We start from the raw sequence: 18,365 nt of genomic DNA, 5'->3' as shown, positions 1-18,365 counted from the left end.
CCTTCAGCTTTTCCTCATGAAATAAACAGGGGGAGAGGGGAGGAAAAGAAGAGAAACAGACCAAGACAGGATAAAAGACCAGATTATGTATACATCTACACATACAGAATGCACACAATAAAACTAAACCAAACAAAAAACCAGCATCATAGAGGAACCAGAAACAGAATTCTCAAATCCCATGTTTAGATTAAAAACCACGGTCCTACAACATAAAACAGCATTCAACAGCATGTCCATCATGGCATCTTTGAACAGAAAATCTCTGCCAACATGTGGAGCAGGAACTTCCTCCTTTCCACTTTTCTATGTCTGTTTTACTGAGTGCCTTCCTCTAAAGCTAGCTGATGCAAATGTCTACAAACTAACAAACGAGGCAAATTAATGCGCTGCTTCCTAGAGGCCTCTATCCCTGGCAGGAAATATTTGGCACAAAGATCCAGTTCACTGCAAGTTCTTTTGCCTTAAATGACGGATTCTGCTTAATAAATAATGATACCTTAAATTAATACAACAGTACATCTTAGTAAGTAACTGAAAGTTTTTACATATTCTGGATTCTCAGTAGGAGTTAATCTTTTTCTGCATGGCATGTGAAAATAACCAAAATCTGAATTGTTTCAGACCATGGAGATGAACTGAAACTGCAGACAATTTACACTTAAGAGTCCAACTTGAAAACTGCAGCAGTTCAGAACCGATTCATGGGTTAATCACTCTGAAGCCCTTGCCTTAAAAGCATGTGTTCAGAACTAAAGGAAAGAAAATGACTAGATAAACCAACAAAATCTCCTGTCCAGTTTTCAGTCTTTGCCTGTCCAAAAAGCCATACCTGATACAAGGCAAAGCAGCTCATCATTTAACCTGGACAGACTCTTGTCTCTAAATTAAGGTTTTACCAAACTGAGCACAGCACACACCAACCTTCATATCTGCTACTGTTTTTCTCTTCTAGCAAATTCACGTTAGTTAGAAATTACATCGTTACATCATTTAATGCAAATCCACAAAATTCATGTATGGGATGTATGGGAAGATGATTTAACCACTCCACAGAATTACTCATTCTCCTATGGACTATCAATGGACCTAGAAGGCACCTCAGAAATCCTACAGCTGAACCCACAACACATATCATACTCATTCTCCTAAGGGAAAGAGAAAAGGCAGAGAGGCTGAGCACAGACAAGTTCTTAGACTAGGGGGTTTCCATCTCAGCATCTTTTGTCAGGATTCAAGTCACAACATATTTTGAATAGCAAAGAAGAAAGTTTGCCAATATCCCTGCTGTTAGCAAGGTAAGACCTTCAATGCTTCACTGCACTATTACATTTCTCTCCTTCTCCTTTTTAACCTATAAGAATCAAGAGTGATGACTTGTTTGGGAATTAAAAAAAAAAAAAAGAAAAAAAAAAGAAAAAATCCAACTTGTTCGTATTCCAGCTACCAAGTTAGAGTCATAAGGTACTATTATTTCACTTTTAATAATGTTAAACAGAACAATATGATGGTGAAACCAAGGGAAGATATTTTCAGTGGTATTTTCTGTAGGAAAAAATAACGCTGTCACTTTTTTTTTATGCTGTTCTCTCTGAGATCATTCCTACAAGGTAATAATAAAAATTACAGCTGAAGAAAGGTGCCACTGAGCTTTGAAAATAAGATCTCCTACATGATGGTTCTCCTCTGTAACCCTTTTCCTCCAACACAGGAGCCTTCAAACAAAGTTTTTGGTGGAAAGCAGACAGGCTTATGCACAAAGTGGTAATTTCACTTTGGGTACATCAGCATTGCAGCCACAACAATTGCACTGGAGTTTGAAAACATATGAGTTGTTTTTATGCTCACTTTCTGTTAGCTGCATTGATGTGTACATGAATGTACTATCCGCAAAATCTACAAACATGGATAAACTCAAGCTGAGTTTCCCTAAATTGCTGCCAGCACTTAACACAGTTGGTTTTAAGTTTGCAGAAATACTTTTAAGCCAGAGAATAGGTCTTTCCTCTTTTCATTATTATTCAGATCCTTTAATGACAGCAGTTGAAAATCATTTATTTTCACTGTTGTAATCAGCTGAGCATCTGAAAGCTCTCCTAACTTGAAGAGAACCACTGTACCAGGCAAAGGGCTAAATTCTTTTCAGGTGCTTTGAGTTTTCCTTGGGATCTCTAACTGATTAGTGTTGAAGGTTCACCTATCTGAAAATACTCCCTGTTTGGGAAAACTTATCCCATACCTGTTGCTCTTACATGTAGAACTGGCACATTCCTCTTCTGTGCCCCAGACATAATTAATATATCTCAAACTGACATCAGAAATGCACAGAATCACTGGAGGCTCATTGGGCCAACAAGGACAACCAGGGTTGCACTCTAAGGGGGTTGATGTAGATAGAAGTAAGAGTGGGTCTGTCAAAGCAAAGGCTTTTTGGCAGCATGACCTGTACGCAGCAGTGCCAGGCACAGCCCCAGGGATCCTGTGAAGAGGCAGGCTTGGCAGCCCCAAGCAGGATGTTGACAGAAAGACAGCCCATTCCAGGGAAGCAGACTAAACAGAAGGAAAGATGATGAAAAGAGGGCAGAATTTAAATCAGGTCTGGGTGTTGGCCAGCACGGAGAAAGCTTCCATGTGAGCTGGCTCAAACTTGGCCCAAGAACTGACAATCTCAGGACTTTTGACACTTTCGTAACTAGGTTTCTACCCTGCGTAATGTAACATCATACGAAGTACTAACTACATTATCTTTGCAGAATCTTCTTATCAAGTATCATGTACAATAGAGACAGACCTTCTAACACCAGACAGGTCTAAAAAATCCCAAGAAGTGTTTGTGAAACCTTCCATTCAATGTCATTGCCATCTGCAATGCAAAGACTGAACAGAAAGCAAAGCAGTAATTCCCATCTCTCCTCAGATTTTTCACTCACATAGATGCTTTATGCCTTCCACCTATTAAACATAAACATAAGTTCGCTGATCATTTTCTAACTTTATATTGATTCCTAACATCATCAAAGAAGGGAAAGCTAAAGTGAGGCATACCACATCCTCGTGCATTTGGGGTGGTTTTCCCAGGAGTTGAAGTTCTTCGAAAACCACTTCTACATCCTAGCTGCACGCTCGGGGACAGATCAAATTCTTCATCCCGAGGAAAATCAATGAACGAATCTGCTAGGAATTGCTTGGAGTCCAAATACAGCTGAAATCCACCATCCTCAATCTCTTTAATAAATGCTCCAATGAGATTTTCTCCAACAATTGTTTTTTCTAAAGGGAGAAATAATACAGCAAAATAATGTGAGATTCCTAATAGGGAAATGGACAACAACATAAAGATTGGTGAAGTTTAAATTAAAAACATAGGTGGATACAAATACAAAATACAAGCATGTTAACAAACAATGGATGAGAACGAATCTGTATAGTGCCTATGAGATTAAACTACTAATCTTAGCATATGTGGAGGGTGCTAAAGAAACAATCGTAGAATCACAGAATATCCCAAGTTCATGGATTCATGGGACCCATGAGGATCATCGAGTCCAACTCCTGACTCCACACAGGACCACACAAAAATCAAGCCATTGAGAGCGTTGTCCAAATGCTTCTTGAACTTCGACAGGCTTATAGAATCATGGAATGGTTTGGATTGGAAGGGACCTTAAAAGAACATTTAAGTCCAACTCCCCAGCTATGGGTGCAAACAAAAAATAGCAAATTCAAAAATTAAAGCATTGAAGAACAAAATATGATTTTTGTGTTAAAAACACTTAGCAGATGGATTGTCTGATATTCAGATTTGTTCCTGTTGTTTCAGTGTGTATCACTGACTTCTTGTTTAGCATTTTATATATTTGGTTTTGAAGGCATCTGTAATAACATAATAACCAGCTTCTGTGACACTACTGAAATTCAACATACCCAACTATCCACAGTTGCTGAAGCTGGTGTTTAAAGCTGGAAAATAGTGAGGACCTTTCCTACTTTCTATGTCCCCAGCTGCCTAGGCAGTTTCTCTCTCTGATGATTTGCTCCAGGACAGTTTCCAGCATTAGAGAAAGAGCAAATTCCCCAGTTTGGCTGCACAAGAAATGCTACAAGAAACAGTATTCCCAGAGGATTTTGTTTGTTATCATGTTCTGTTTATCCCTGGAGGCTTTATAGCATAGAACTAAATGTTCTATGTTTCTGAGGACCTCCTGTAGCTACAGGTGATGTACAGCCCAGTAACCCAGCAAATGGGAAGCCCTGCACGCTACGTACTTTGGGTTTTGCAAGCACACCGATGACCTTGGATGTTGAATTTTCACAGGGAGGATGTTAAATACGTAAAGAGAATGCGAGGAATGTTACACCTCGCACACTGCACAAAGCTTATTTATGCTGTGACTGATGTGTCCAAGGCAAATAGATGAGCATACTGCTGCGCTCTCACGTGGCAAGTTTCCCAACTTTGCTCTGAAGCCCGTGGGCAGCTTCTCACTTCTCAGAGTGAGGACAGAATTTCACAGCTAGGTACCAGGCTCTGACTATGCAGTGCTGCCCACCAGCCTGTGCTGAACAGACCACAGCCCTACCATGCTTTTTCTGAAAGATCATTCCAGACTTTTAGCACTGACAGTGCAGGTGCCCTCTCTGTCTGAATGTTGGTCTGTAGCTGCTTGCTGTCATGCAGGTGTTGTTTCCCTCTTGGCAAAGGAGGAACTTGAGGCTTTTACACTTATGGGCTAAAGAAGCGAACAGATCTTGTGTAAAAGCAGACATCTGTGTCCTCGTGTTCTCTGTTCTCTGTTTCCTTCAGCTTTAAGCAACTTACCCTTCTGCTGCACTGGTACATAATACAATCAACAAAAGAGCATTCTATTTTGTTCAATCCCAGGCCAAAACGATACTTAGCTCCTGAGGAAGTAATTGGAGATTACCACATAACCTGTAACTATTTGCAAAGGTTTTACCAGAAATTGTCTCGTAAGTGGAAGCAGGAATAAGTAGATTAGCCTTTTATTCAAGGAAATACCCCTCTGAATTTTCTAGTAACTAGCTGTAAAAAAAGCAAAAATAACCTAGAAATGACAGCTGGAGGGAATTCATGTGTAGGAAAGAAGCAAAGAGTCAAGCCAGAAAGAACTCACTGAAGGAAATGAAGTTCCTTTAGTTAAGAATATTTCCCTGTGTTAAAATATTCTTAAGACTATCACTAAACGTGACCCTCCTGTGAGGGTCCTATTATATGTCTATGTCTATATGGTGTCCATTGCAGGCACAATATATAAACAAGTGTTTAACTACAGTAAACGTGTTCATACGCAGCAAGCAGACAGGTAAGTCTTGGAATTGTTCTCAGGAGAGAGCAATCCAGCACCATGCCAGACATCCCAGCCACAGACTAGCTGGTGACATTGTACACATATCATCCAGAGCCAGGAAAGGAGAAGTCCTGAGCTGGGACCCAGGTGCAGCACAGCTGCCTTGGTTCAGCCCTTCCAGCAAGGCTGGCCAGCCTGGCCACGCTTCCTGGCTGACATGGGACCTGGCTTCTAGTCCGTGAAAAGCTTCCTGGGACCTTCAGCATGCTGTAAACATGGCAGTGCTTCCCTGGTTTTGTTCCCGCTTTGCTGCACCATTTTGGCATTTTAAACTACTAAGCGTCTCATATGTTAGATTTATTGGAAGTCCTTACTAAGCATTTCTTCAGAGCCTGGTAAACCTTTAGGGACTTGGACTTCCATGATGACAATACATCTTTTCTCATACAGAAATGTCCTGCATAGGTACATCCTCTGTTGTGCAGTGGGAAGAAGTCTGATTTAAGGTTTACTCCCATTTGAACAAATAATGATTTTAACTGGAAAAGGATCACAGTTACCTAGAGTTCATATTGGCCAAATGAGAAAGTGGCAGACCAGAACAAAGAGAGGGAACAAAAAAAAAAAAATCTTTAAAGAATACATAGAGGGGAAAAAAAAAAAAAGCTTAAAATTTTGGCAGTATAAGGGACAGGGATTGATTTCCTCTAATCTCACTGATAGAAACTGTTTACTTTATGTTCATCCAGCAAAAGTTCACTTTTATTATCATTAGGATTTTTGTTTGTTGAACAGAAAAGAGAGAAATTGCTGTAAGTCCTCCTCAATTTTTTTTAGAACTGAGGTCTAAGCTATCAAGCCAAATAGCATAAGATCCCTCAGGAAGGGATTTCCATAACCTCAGAATTTAATACATGAAAAGATCTGTGAGAAAAAAAATGTAACGAAGAAGTCATGAATTATTTAGATTTAAGGTTCTTCACTGGGAACACATGCATGCTGTGCTTCTGTTTAGCAATTAGTAATTTTTTCTCAGCTTCTTCACGGGGGAAAATAAAACACACACACACACACAAGATTTATCCTTTATCCATAGAGAAGCTAGGAAAAGATCTAAGCAATTTTAATAATGCAGATTTTCAATTGAGAGAGCAAATTTACTCACTCATTGCGCACATACACCAATGATGATGCAGACAATAACTCAAACAGAAAGACCCAAAGCTGTTTTAAAAGGTAATGGAAGTTGATGGTGCCAAGAGTATACAGACAGTGTGTTTACAGTTGTCTGATCTCCCCAGACTAGACTTATACTACCTCTTCTGAAACCATACAGTCATTCCCTGAAAAGCAATTTTAAATACTATGGGAAAATTATAGTGTGGAGAGGGTCAAAAATGCAACGTCCTCAATGCAGAATGGTTTCAGAAGTAAACTGCTATATAAACCCAGAAAAACTTGCACTTTGATCCACCTTCTACAAACCACTTAATATCCATGTTTTCTTTATGATCTGGTACAACTGAATGGAAGTAAACACAAACAGACACTATAGCCAGGAACCACACGACCACTGCACACTCTGTTCAGGTCCTGAAGACTTTTGAACTTGGTTCTGATCAGGCTGTATGGCACAACTCTCCTTGCCTCAAAATTAGAGGGAAGAACATGTGCAAGCAGAGTTATTTATATTTAGAGCTGGGAACATCATTGCAAAGCTGTATAACTAGAGAAAAGCTGGCATAGAGGACATTTCAACTTCGGATGTGTCTTTTACTTCTTTTATTTTAAAGGGAAATTCCGACTCTTTTGAAAGTTCTTTACACTGTCGCTAACTCATTTTAAACCACAGTGAAGATCTACCTGTCTATGGACTCTGCATCTTTGCTCTAGGACTTACAAGGTAAAGGTAATTCTTTAGTGTCAAAGGTAATGTAATAAAAAGAAAAAGAAAAGGAACCAAACCAAGAAAACCACATTTTGAAGAAATTACTTATCTTTTTGGCAATATGTCAATTGTGCTTCTCTGAGTACAATGCAATAAGTAACACAATCTGCCCACTGGAAATTAACTTCCAGGACAGTTCAGCTGCTGACAGATAAAGTATTTTTCAGTGACAGTTAAAGAAGCTGGGAGAGGCAGTGCTATCTGAAAGCAATACTCAATTATATCTGCTTTTCACACTGCAGTCACAGCCTGAAAAATATAACACCAAAGGTTCAGAAACACACCTCCAGTGTTATAAAGAAAGACCCTGTCAGTGAGCATTTGCACTGCCTTTTTAGTGCCTCCCAAGAGCAGACAGGGGGAAACCAAACAGTTAGGAAGCAAAGCAGGCTTGATTCACAGAAACATCAGAGATAAACTTACCAATATAATGTAAGTCAGGGAGAGAAGTTGCTGGGATGTTTTCCAGCTGAGTCCTCCACGTGACATTCACTCCCAGGCGGTCCGCACTCAGACATTCAACATAGACAGAGGAATTGTCACAGACAGGAACTGAGACAGTATTTCCAAATGCATCTACCTTGAATTCAAAATTAAATGAAATTAAGGTTAGTCAAACTTAGAGCCTTCTAATCATGTCTTTCCATGCTCATTTGCACTGTGCTATGCTCAAGGCAACATTTTCAAAAGGGACAGTAAGAACAGAAATAGAATTAGAAGAATATAATTTTAGCAGGTTATTTACTCACTATAAGAAGAGTCAGAATGTTCACTTCCATCAAAACGTATTTTAATAAGTATTGGGCTGATGTGATATGACTTCTATGGCTACAATTAAACTGATCCGTCGACACGGGCAGTGAGTCTAAACATCCTATTTTCCTAGTCATCCATATAAGAGATTTCATAGTATTTTCAGCTCTTCCCCCTCTTTCAAAGATGCAAAGTTCTACTCTATGTCTCAACATTTATTTATTTATTGAATAACAAAGGATAAAGAACTGAAATTACCTGGAGGTGACAGAAACCACGAGCCTTCAACTCATCTAAAATAAGTATCTGGAATGCCTCGAGTAATCCAGAGTAGTCAGAACTACAAGTCTTCTGAGGAGGTAGCAGTAGTTGAAAGTGTGTTTGAGCTTGGACTGTCTGAAATAATTGGAGCTCTAAAAAATAAATAGAAGGGCATTTATTAGCCTCACTATTTAACGTAGAAACTGACTTTTGAAGTTGCTTTGAGGAAAAGATGACATTGATTTGCATTTTGATCTTTCATCAATAACATCTCCCCTTTACTAGGTGAAAACAATGGAGTTGTCCACAGTGAATAATAAGCAGAAAGAGTGCTTGATAAATATTTTGTGCGCTACAGAAAAAGTCCAGATTATGTAGTTATATAATAATAAAGATATATTTTACACTGGAGCACTAACTCACAGAAGGATAAGGAAAGATTTTGACCACTCTTGATGACTTTTTACAAGCCTTGGCAGATACGAATGTCCAGAGAACTAGATGAAAGCTGGCATTATGCCAATAATCAGAAAAGAAACAGAAAAACAGGAATTATTGTTCTGTCAACCTTCATTTCTCTCAGCCTAAATCAGGAAAGAGCTGATACAGGACTTCTATTTAAAAAGAAAATGAATGGTTACAGCAATTAATACTAATTCAAATGGGCTTTCAGAAACCTAGCCTGTTAAATTAACTTGGAATCAAGCTTTGGGAGAGAATAAATTTGACTGCAGAATAACGGCTTTGACATGGACAACTAACAAGGGCTTTCTCATTTTTTGAGAGCAAACCAGAGTGACTCAAATCACACAGACCATTGAGAGACCCGTGAAGTCATCAATCTCAAAATGGAAATTTATCAAAACAGTTCTTAGACAGGAGGAGAAAACAAAACAAAACAAAAAAAAAGTGAACATTTCTTTTCTGAATTATGCTGATCACAGATGTCTTGGAGACTTTGTTCTCTCAGATTCAGCACAGCTTATCCAGCAGCCTGGAGAAGTGGCAGAGCACTCCCTCACTCCCTAGCTCTACAGAGCTCACGGCATTACACACAAGCATGGTTGCTGGAGCACAGTTCCCAGTCCCTTGCTCCCAAAATGAGTGTGGAAAAGTCTGAAGAAAGTCCAAGGAGAGTGGTAGGGAGGACCAAAGGACACAAAAGCCTGCTTCCTCCTGAAAGGCACAAAGCCCTTTATCTGTTTAGTTTATCATAGAGTAATTAAGAGCTGACTTAACCACAATCTCTAAGTGTACACATAAGGAACAGGAAATAAGGTTTTTAAGAGTGTGGGTAATTATCCATTGGAACAAATTGCTAAGTGGTGTGGTGAATTCTCCATTATTGTGATGTTCATTGAATGACCATCAGATGTATTTTTTTTTCCTTCTCTATTTCAAAGACAAATTGCTGAGGGAAGTCTCTTAGCTTGCATTAAACAGAAGCTTGTATTAGGTTGCCACACACTCCCCTCTGGCCTTATAAACAGTTATTTGGGCATAACAGGAAAGCATGAAAATTACCTCATAATATGGTACAAAAACATACCAAACGTGTTTAAGGGCAAACAAAAGCCTCAATCTGAAATTCAAAGTTTAAAATTGTTTACATTGAGAACAGGAGACCTTGGGTACGAGTAGAGATGTGTCAATACAGGAGTTTCTAGAAAACACGTGTAGCCCATTCTGGAGATGAAGATCTGTTGCAAACTTGACATCAAGACCTGCATTTCTCAAAGTCAGGCAGTGTTATGATATGCTGTATTGAATGGAACGTATCTCTGTTTGAAATAATTGAAAAGGCTGACATTAAAACTCAATTACACGCATTCTGATTAGACAACTGATTCTTCCAAGATTTAAAAGGATGTGTTTGTTTTGTTTTGTTTTTATTGAAAGAAAAATGGTTTTAAAAATGCTGCAAGTCATCTAACAGAGAGATTAATCCTAAAGAACAGACTGCTACAGAAAGATGCAGAAGTAACAGTGACATGATTATGCAAATAAACATTCAGGTTCTGCCAAATTCAAACATCTGGTGCTCATCTGTTCCTCAAGGGCTAAGTGTTTCCATCAGAATCACTTCATGGTGCCAGCGTCTTTTAACTTGCAAAGGAAAATCTGCATATAGATTGAATATTTATAACTATGCTGTTACAGAAAAACAGGACTGTTTCTGGCATAGCCAGTCAAAAGGCAGCGATGAAGATGGCAGAAGACAGGACTAATCTACTGCACCTTAATTTAGAAACTCCCATATAACTGTGTCCTATCACTGTAACTCACAATATAGCTCCATGATGAAAGAGGATTTTTGAACACCCATTTACATTGCTCCGTGCCCTTCCCAACCCGTGGCAGCCCAGACGTACTTTGGCAGGCCTGGTAGAGAGGGGCAGCTGGGACCCATCGATGCTGCAGCAAATCGCACTGAAACGACGTGCTGGAGTAAGCGCTGCGGAAGCCTTGGCGACACACCAGCCGGCACTGCTGAACGCCTGACGTTTGCTCAGAAACCTTTTCGCAAATCACAGCTCCGTTGAGAATAGATGAGGCACCAAATGGCAGAGCACACTGGGGACCTTTAGGCAGGGGAGGAAATAGATATGTTAGCAGCTTACTGTGAAACACTTGTAGGAAAATGTCCTCATAACCCTCATATCAACCAAGATAACCTAGACAGCACCCTGTGCATTTCTCACACATATCAACTTAGATCTGATTTGACGTCAGCCTGGTCTGGTTTACTAATACTGATGAAAAGACTTGTACTGATTTTGATGGGTAATGCACTGGGTACAGAAAGATACATGCATGGTTTATAAGAACAAATAAGTTTTAAACAGTTATAAATAGATTTAAGCAGGAAATGATAAGAAGGGTTCTTACCATCAACCTTCACGAAAGATATCCAGTAGAAACAGGCAGGGCCAAAAAAAATCTCGGTTTTCTTTAGAGTGGAGTTTCAAGATCAAGAACTCATGATTATGGTGCCTTCAATAGCACCAGGATGTTTCTGGTGGTGACCCAGCAGATCCCTAGCTGTGATGCACAGCTTTGGAATTAGAGTGCGAAATCTACCCTATCAACCCATTCTGTATCAACACAGTCATTTCAAACCTGCTAGCCCACTATAACGAACTATAGGCTAACTACCATAATTGTTAACTCCTACTAACAAGTGCAAACCAACTGCTTTGTTCAACATTAGCCAGATCCCAACCTACTTCCTGAATATATCTAGTAATACTTAAGCATACTTCTCAGTTCCAGAACTACAAAACATAAAGAAATAAAAATGACTACCTCAATTCAAAATAAAGAAATAAAGTTCTCATATCCTAAAATTCATTTATTTTGTGTATATGTAGATCATTTTCCAAACAACAATGCCCAGATCTGTCCCAACCTCCCTAGTTGCTGTAGGACTATTATTTTTGTAATAACTCTGTAAATGGGGACTCTATGTTCTTCCTTTTCACTCCTTGACTCTACATCCAGTCTTTTTACTTTTTTTTTTTTCTTAGTAAAGTTGGAAACCTGTCATCCTTCCTTTACGAATATGAAGTGTTAATAAACCTCCAGAGATTTTGGGACTAAAGGATATCTTTGTAAAAGATAGTAATACTTATCCTGACCAATGCAAACTACATCCATTACACGAAAATGCTATTATCTTCTTATTCAAAATTAATAATGAATAAATATTAATCAGTCCGTGATCTCCTTATTACTCTAACACCATTTTTTTTTCTAAACCCAGCAAGGCAAATCCAGTCTCAGTCATATGCTGCTTAGGTCTTGTACTGCCTGGCTCAATAAGAGGTGGTGCGTAAACTAAGAAAAGACAGCCCACCAAACACATATGGGGGATGGATGGTTTTCTGGTTTAGTTCACAGTTTTCAGTTCAGATCCCTCACCAACCAGTCAAGACAACTGGTATTTTGTTCATTTATCCCTCTACAGTTATCACCTTCCTTATTATCATTATCAAGCCTGCATCATTTTTCCATTCTTTTCTTTCTGACTCAATTTCTTGGTCCTGCAGGAATGAACCAGAATCAAGTTGAATATTGGCACTTCTTTCACAGGTGTTTCTAAAGATTTCCTAAAGGAAAGTACTTTCTCTAAAGGCTGTCTCCTCTCTGTCTCCACTCAGAGCTGTGGAAAGTGGGCCTGAGGATGGGAGGTGCGTGTGGGGACTGCTAGGATACTTGGCATCAGCTCCCTGGTGCCTGTCAACTAGAAGAGCTTGGATTCTATCTCTGATGGAAATGATTAATCTAATGAAAACCTCATTGCAAACACTGGGCACTCTGAAGTTATTACTTGCAGTTTACAGCTGTCTCTTCAGATGTTGCAGGAGAAGTTTATTGTATTCTCCCACCACAACAGCTTCTTTTGCTGATAAGATATCCAAGACAGTGAAATAATACTCCCTTTTCTTTTTTCTGAACAATTATTAGTAGTTCCCAGGATGAGGATGGACAAACTGAGGGGAAAATAACTTTTTCTTCTTTATTTTTCTCCTGTAACTAAGTTGTTTAGCATGAAGAAGTTCCACTGCTTTTTCAAAATCCAGAAAAATCATTAAAGATTATTTCAGTGGTATATCTATGCACAAAATAACAAATGTTTCCCAATAAAGCCAAGTTTCCACTACATTTTTGAAGCAGGTATCTCTCTCTCTCAGTCCAGTCTTTTAAACAATGAATGTCGTTAATCATTCAGTCACTATTTCCTCTAGGAAAACTACAGCATTACAGGATCCCAAGAAACAGCAAATGTGCAAACAGACTGCAAAATCATCTGAGGGCCCTATCACAGTGTACGCCTACACCTTCTTTAAATCGTATTTCATAAGAATCCTTTGGAATTTAGGAGGAAATCCAAAAAAATGAGCTTTTGTGAAGATGAGAAGATATGAACGACTCGCATTTAAAATTAATTCTGACTTTTCTCTGGCATACTACAAGCTCTTCCACTTTTCTCTGTTCACTTTCAGAGTTTATCAGGAAGTCAGTCTGCTCTACGGAATGCCATGCATCATGTTGATTTCCTCCACCTGGTCCAAACAAATTGGTAAATAACTACTACACAGTCCAGTGTCTCACAGAAGTCCTAGCCCTTAATCTGAAGGCAGGATGGCAGCAGCACTGCATTTGTTGGACTAATAAACTCTGTTTCTCCGAAGAGCTAGAAAGCTGCACGTGGCTGTACTGCCCTAGCTCTGGAGCTCATTTCTTCGGAGCTTGGTTGGGCACCTCCACATAACACCACACTGTATGGGGCAGACATAACCCTGTGATCTCGTTGTGGCTTCTCAAACAATCCTATCCTCAAAATTGTCTCTTCGTACAAGAAAGTTCAAAGAAAATGATGTTGTAGGCTGTTTCCAAATTGGCTGAGGAGTTATCTAATTGATTAAAATGCTTTACAGCCTGTCAGGCTGACACCATCAGCTTGAGATGCACATTTTGCTCATTATATAGCATAATCACAAAAAGAAACCTAAGCAATTTCTTATTATGTGGCCTCATTTTCCTAAATCTACCAACAGCTCTCATTTAAAAAAATGTAAGAACTATGGAAACAGTGGTGTCCTGCAGGCACTGGCTCTTGAAGGTTTTCTTTTTACATCTTCAGTTTCAATTAATCATTGCACTTTGGAGCATGGCCTTGTAGAAAATTTCATTTGTTCTGCTTCACTTCAGTGATGGGGAGATATATAAAGACCATTGGAAATAAAAGTTATCCAAATGTCTGCCATTTGGACATCTCACTGGAAACCATGAGTGAAATCCAGTACTCTGCAGCTCTCATAACACAGGAAATACTCTGTGAATATGTAGTGTTTTGGCACATCCATTTCACAATTCTGACCACTAGCCAAGAGTAGGAATGGCAGAAGCATACATTTTTTAAATTTTATTTTAGTCAGTTGAATGGCTTTTAATCCCAGAGCCAGCTCACACTGGAACAGGTTCAAGTTTGCAGCAAACTGTTCAGGTGTACTTTTAGCTAAGTTTAACAGCCCTTTGATTTACCCAATTTAATGAACAAGGAAATGTCAAAGATCTAGACCCTTCTCCTTCTCCATGACAAAGTACTTGAATAAAATGGGACATCATGCCCAGATAGGTCTGAAATCTGCTATAATACAAAAATAATCATACTAACAGCAAAAATATAACGGTCTGAACAAAGAAGCTTAAATACAACTAAATACTGGAAAAAGTTAGGATCTGAGTCTAGTTCCAGACCTGAACTTGCACGGAAGCAAAATGCCTCAAGCATCAACTCACTTTCACATGCAGGTCTTCCTCCGCTTACTCGTGTCCCAGGCACCTCTTCTCCATTGTCAAACACACACCAGCAGCTTTCTTCATCCTGGCTGCACTGCACGGGTGAGAACATCCCCTTGTCCCCTTCACACTGTGGGATGTAGCCTTTACCAGCCTCTCGTAAACTGGTTTTGGACTTCAACATATTACAGAAACTAGGACCTTTAAAGAGAGGAAAATCATTGCAAGATGCAGAACAGAAGGCAACAAACTGATAATCTGAAAAAAAATGAATTATAGTAATAATTTAGGACGATTCTGTTCTGTTTAGGATAGTAGTTAATTTCTAAACTATTCTGTACTACAATACAGAATTGTCCTAGACACTTCAACAATAGTGCTTTTAGCACTACTAAAAATAAAAATATAAGGGGACACAAAATCACAGTTAATGTGTATCATTACAGAAATGTGTGAAATTTTAGTTCCACTAGGAAACATGCTTTTTTGTTTGTTTGTTTGTTTTTGGTTTGGTTTGTTTTTGTTTTTGTAAAGACTAAAGTGCATGATATATGAATTTGCACCGAGAAAATGGTGGAAAAACTACAAGATGCAATATTGATTTATTTTGCATTAACATCCTTTCTTGCCATAAATTTGACAGTGCATCACTTAGAAGCTCATGTTTTGAATTTAAACAAAATAAAATAAAATAAGCATTCTGTTTATTAAGAATTTTTGAGCAAGGTCATTTGAAATATAGTAATACTATAATTATTTACCATTTTAAAATAGTCCAAACGTCCCAGTTTAGTAACTTTAGAACACAACCCTATACATATGCAAAATCACACAAACCAGCAATATTTATGGTTTCCCACAAACAAAAAAGACAGGGTCACCTGCTTGAGGAACTATCCACACACAAGAAGATCCAAAAAGTTCAACCCCAGCTTGCAATGAAGTTAGTATTTACTAATTTTGTTCATCCACAAGTGCTGGAGTAAGCTTTTAAAATTGCGTGGTGATTCAGGGAACCAATGTACTTGTTAATTCCTCAGTGAACGTGCAGTTACTTATCCCCCATCAGGTCTGCTGCATGTCTTTGCCAGACTCGTGTCATTAGGCCATCAATAAGAAGAGGACAGCAGACTTGCTGGGTCAGACCAAGGCACCATCTAAACTTGTTATCCTATCTGAAGAAGTGAAGAAATGAGCACTGCAGGCTCTTGAGCTGCCTGTACTGCTCAGAAAAAGCAGAGCCAGGGCATTAGCTTCATTTGGGCACCTCAATTTCTATAAGCAGGAATTCTTCAACCTTTTGGAGGACCCATCTCTGATGACACCTCAACAGTGCTCTGTCTTTATTTGAAGGCAATATAAAGATAATATAGATTTAATCACATTCCACAGAACAGTTGTGGACTGTGTAAAATGTCCACATTCTGTTTCAGGCTTCAAATAGTTCTGCCCGGCTTCCTGTAACAGTTACCTGTCTCACTCAGTAGCTCCTCAAAGTCTAGCTTTAGGCACAAGAGCTTGTTTTCCTAAATGCTTTCTTCAGCAATGTCTGTCTCTGTCAGTTGAAGGGAGACATATGTTCTTAAAAATTAATTAATTTAGGTCCCAGAACTTAATTCATACCACCAAGTCAGTACTGCTTGTCAGTGCTAGGTTAGAGGTTGAACTAGATGATCTCAGAGGTCTTTTCCAACCTGAATGATTCTGTGCTTCTCTGACTCCCTTACTGCAAGTGGATCAGTTCCTACAGCTCAGAAATCACCCTGAAAACTCATCCATGAGCCCAAAGAATTTTCGTGGCATGAAAAAGAAGGGAAAACAGCTTGCTCATCACTTTGTGTAGACTTTGTTTCTGGTGTTGTGAAAGTAAAGAGTAATTATTTTCAGCTAGCTTTTCAAAGGTATGTGCTTGCACTTGTCACTGAAAAGTTAAACCATAAGTCCAACCATGTTTTCATGTGCATCATTCCATTTTGCTTTTTACTCAGGCAGATAATGGTAGGACAAGGGGGAATGGTTTTAAACTAAAAGAGGGGAGATTTAGATCAGATGTTAGAAGGAAACTCTTCACTCAGACAGTGGTGAGGCACTGGCACAGGCTGCCCAGAGAAGCTGTGGATGCCCCATCCCTGGAGGTGTTCGAGGCCAGGCTGGATGGGGCCCTGTGCAACCTGGTCTAGGGGATGACATCCCTTCCTATGGCAGGGGGATTGGTGTTAGATGACCTTTAAGGTCCCTTCCAACCCAAGCCATTCTATGATTCTGAGATGTTACTACTGCCACAACACGCTTCAGGTAAAGCATTACTCACACTCAGGATTGCCATCTGAATCTATGCTGCCACGCTGAAATACTTCTCCTGACACAGGATCTATGCACCAAATGTCTGTGTAGGATCTCTGTAGCACAGCATATTCTCCTGTCTAAGAAAAATCAATTACATGTCACTGCATAGCAATCAATATTAACAGCAACACTCAGAAATCCATATCTCAAAAGCGTGTTTAAAATATTTATTATATACACATTTGTCCATTATAATACATGTTAACGAGAAAAATGAAATATTAAAATATAGGTTACCTAGTATAAGACTGAAACCATGCCCTGAGAGAGAGTATGTAGACTGAAAGCCCACTAAAATGAAGTTCTGGTATAACCTTGATTTGAAGTGTTTGTTCCTTGCTCATCTCAGGGCTCTACCCTGCTCACTACCATGTTTCAAATATCATAGACCCCATTTTGGGATACCCGTATCCATCTCCCTCTCATCCTCACATCATTTCATAGCTCAGAAAGCAAAAGTCTCCCAAATGCCAGTTAATTAAGTTGTGCCTTTTAAATTCAGCCCTGTGTAAGTTCTAACCAGTTCCACCTTGTAGGAAGGAAGTGCAGGCAGGAACAGAGCTTGCTGCTCCTTTCTGTTCCTGGTCTTCATCTCAGAACTGTTTAAACTCTGCTTTATGGAGGGCATAGCCCCCTTTTTGTTTTGTCTAACCCTTTTCTGTCAGGTTAATAAGAATGCACAGGGGATGCTTAGTGAACGTAGACTGAAATTCTATGGGCCTTTAGCATGGTGTCAGCAAAACCAGGAAAGTTTTGTTTCTTCTTCCTTCATCCATGCTAAATTACCTCAAGGCAGTAGGGGACAAACAGATATGCTGCAGAGGCATCCATTTTTGAGCCACTCTGTCTCCAGCTGGAAATTAAGGCATTGGCTCGAGATCTCTGACATGACGTCTGGCCTGTAAGAGAAAAAAAAAAAACATACACATATATTAAAATAGAGTTCTCAAAGCTAACCTAGAGAAAGGGGTACATCTATCTCCCTCTCAAATCTACTTGAGGCTTTGCTTGAGCATCAGGCAGGGAACACCTGATTGATATTTGGTAACAACAGCAGAGGGTACATTCCCAAATCATGCAAGCTGAATTCATAAAAACTGAAACAAAAACTTGAGCAAAACAAGCATAAAAGGCTCTTTGTTCTTTTCCTGCAGTGGTTAAAAACAAGACTTGTTTCTTGCGTATCTTACTAGAGTTTTCAATATTATTTTTTTTTAAGAACAAGTGAGTACAGACATTTAAGAAGAAAAAACAACTGACATTTTGGAAGTTCTGCTGAGCGCGAGACCAAGGAATCCATAACATAATGTCCTCTTTCATCCACACACCAGCAATGGCCTGCCCAGGGAAGAAAAACAGACTTATTGTAGATGTTGTATTGCAGTATTCCTAGTTAACTTTGTTGCATTCTTGGAGGATTTTGATCCCCTGCATCACTACAG

The 18,365-nt window shown here is 39.2% G+C and overlaps 1 protein-coding gene across 2 annotated transcripts in view; it reads right to left on the bottom strand.

Moving 5' to 3' along the window:
- Positions 1–18,365, bottom strand: part of TG (thyroglobulin) — a 167,409-nt gene that overhangs the window by 119,500 nt on the left and 29,544 nt on the right. For both annotated transcript variants that reach the window (XM_080582061.1, XM_080582060.1), the window contains 8 exons: positions 18,184–18,261; positions 17,710–17,822; positions 16,889–17,000; positions 14,578–14,778; positions 10,644–10,853; positions 8,269–8,423; positions 7,681–7,837; positions 3,046–3,270 (listed from right to left, as the gene is read on the bottom strand). In XM_080582061.1, coding sequence (XP_080438187.1) covers positions 3,046–3,270; positions 7,681–7,837; positions 8,269–8,423; positions 10,644–10,853; positions 14,578–14,778; positions 16,889–17,000; positions 17,710–17,822; positions 18,184–18,261 — 1,251 coding nt within the window. The remainder of the gene's footprint in view (positions 1–3,045; positions 3,271–7,680; positions 7,838–8,268; positions 8,424–10,643; positions 10,854–14,577; positions 14,779–16,888; positions 17,001–17,709; positions 17,823–18,183; positions 18,262–18,365) is intronic.

This window comes from Anser brachyrhynchus (genome assembly GCF_964034855.1).
Source record: "Anser brachyrhynchus genome assembly, chromosome: 2".
NCBI classification, from domain to species: domain Eukaryota; kingdom Metazoa; phylum Chordata; class Aves; order Anseriformes; family Anatidae; genus Anser; species Anser brachyrhynchus.
The sequence above is the reverse complement of the archived record's forward strand: the minus strand, read 5'-3'. Positions and strand labels throughout refer to the sequence as shown.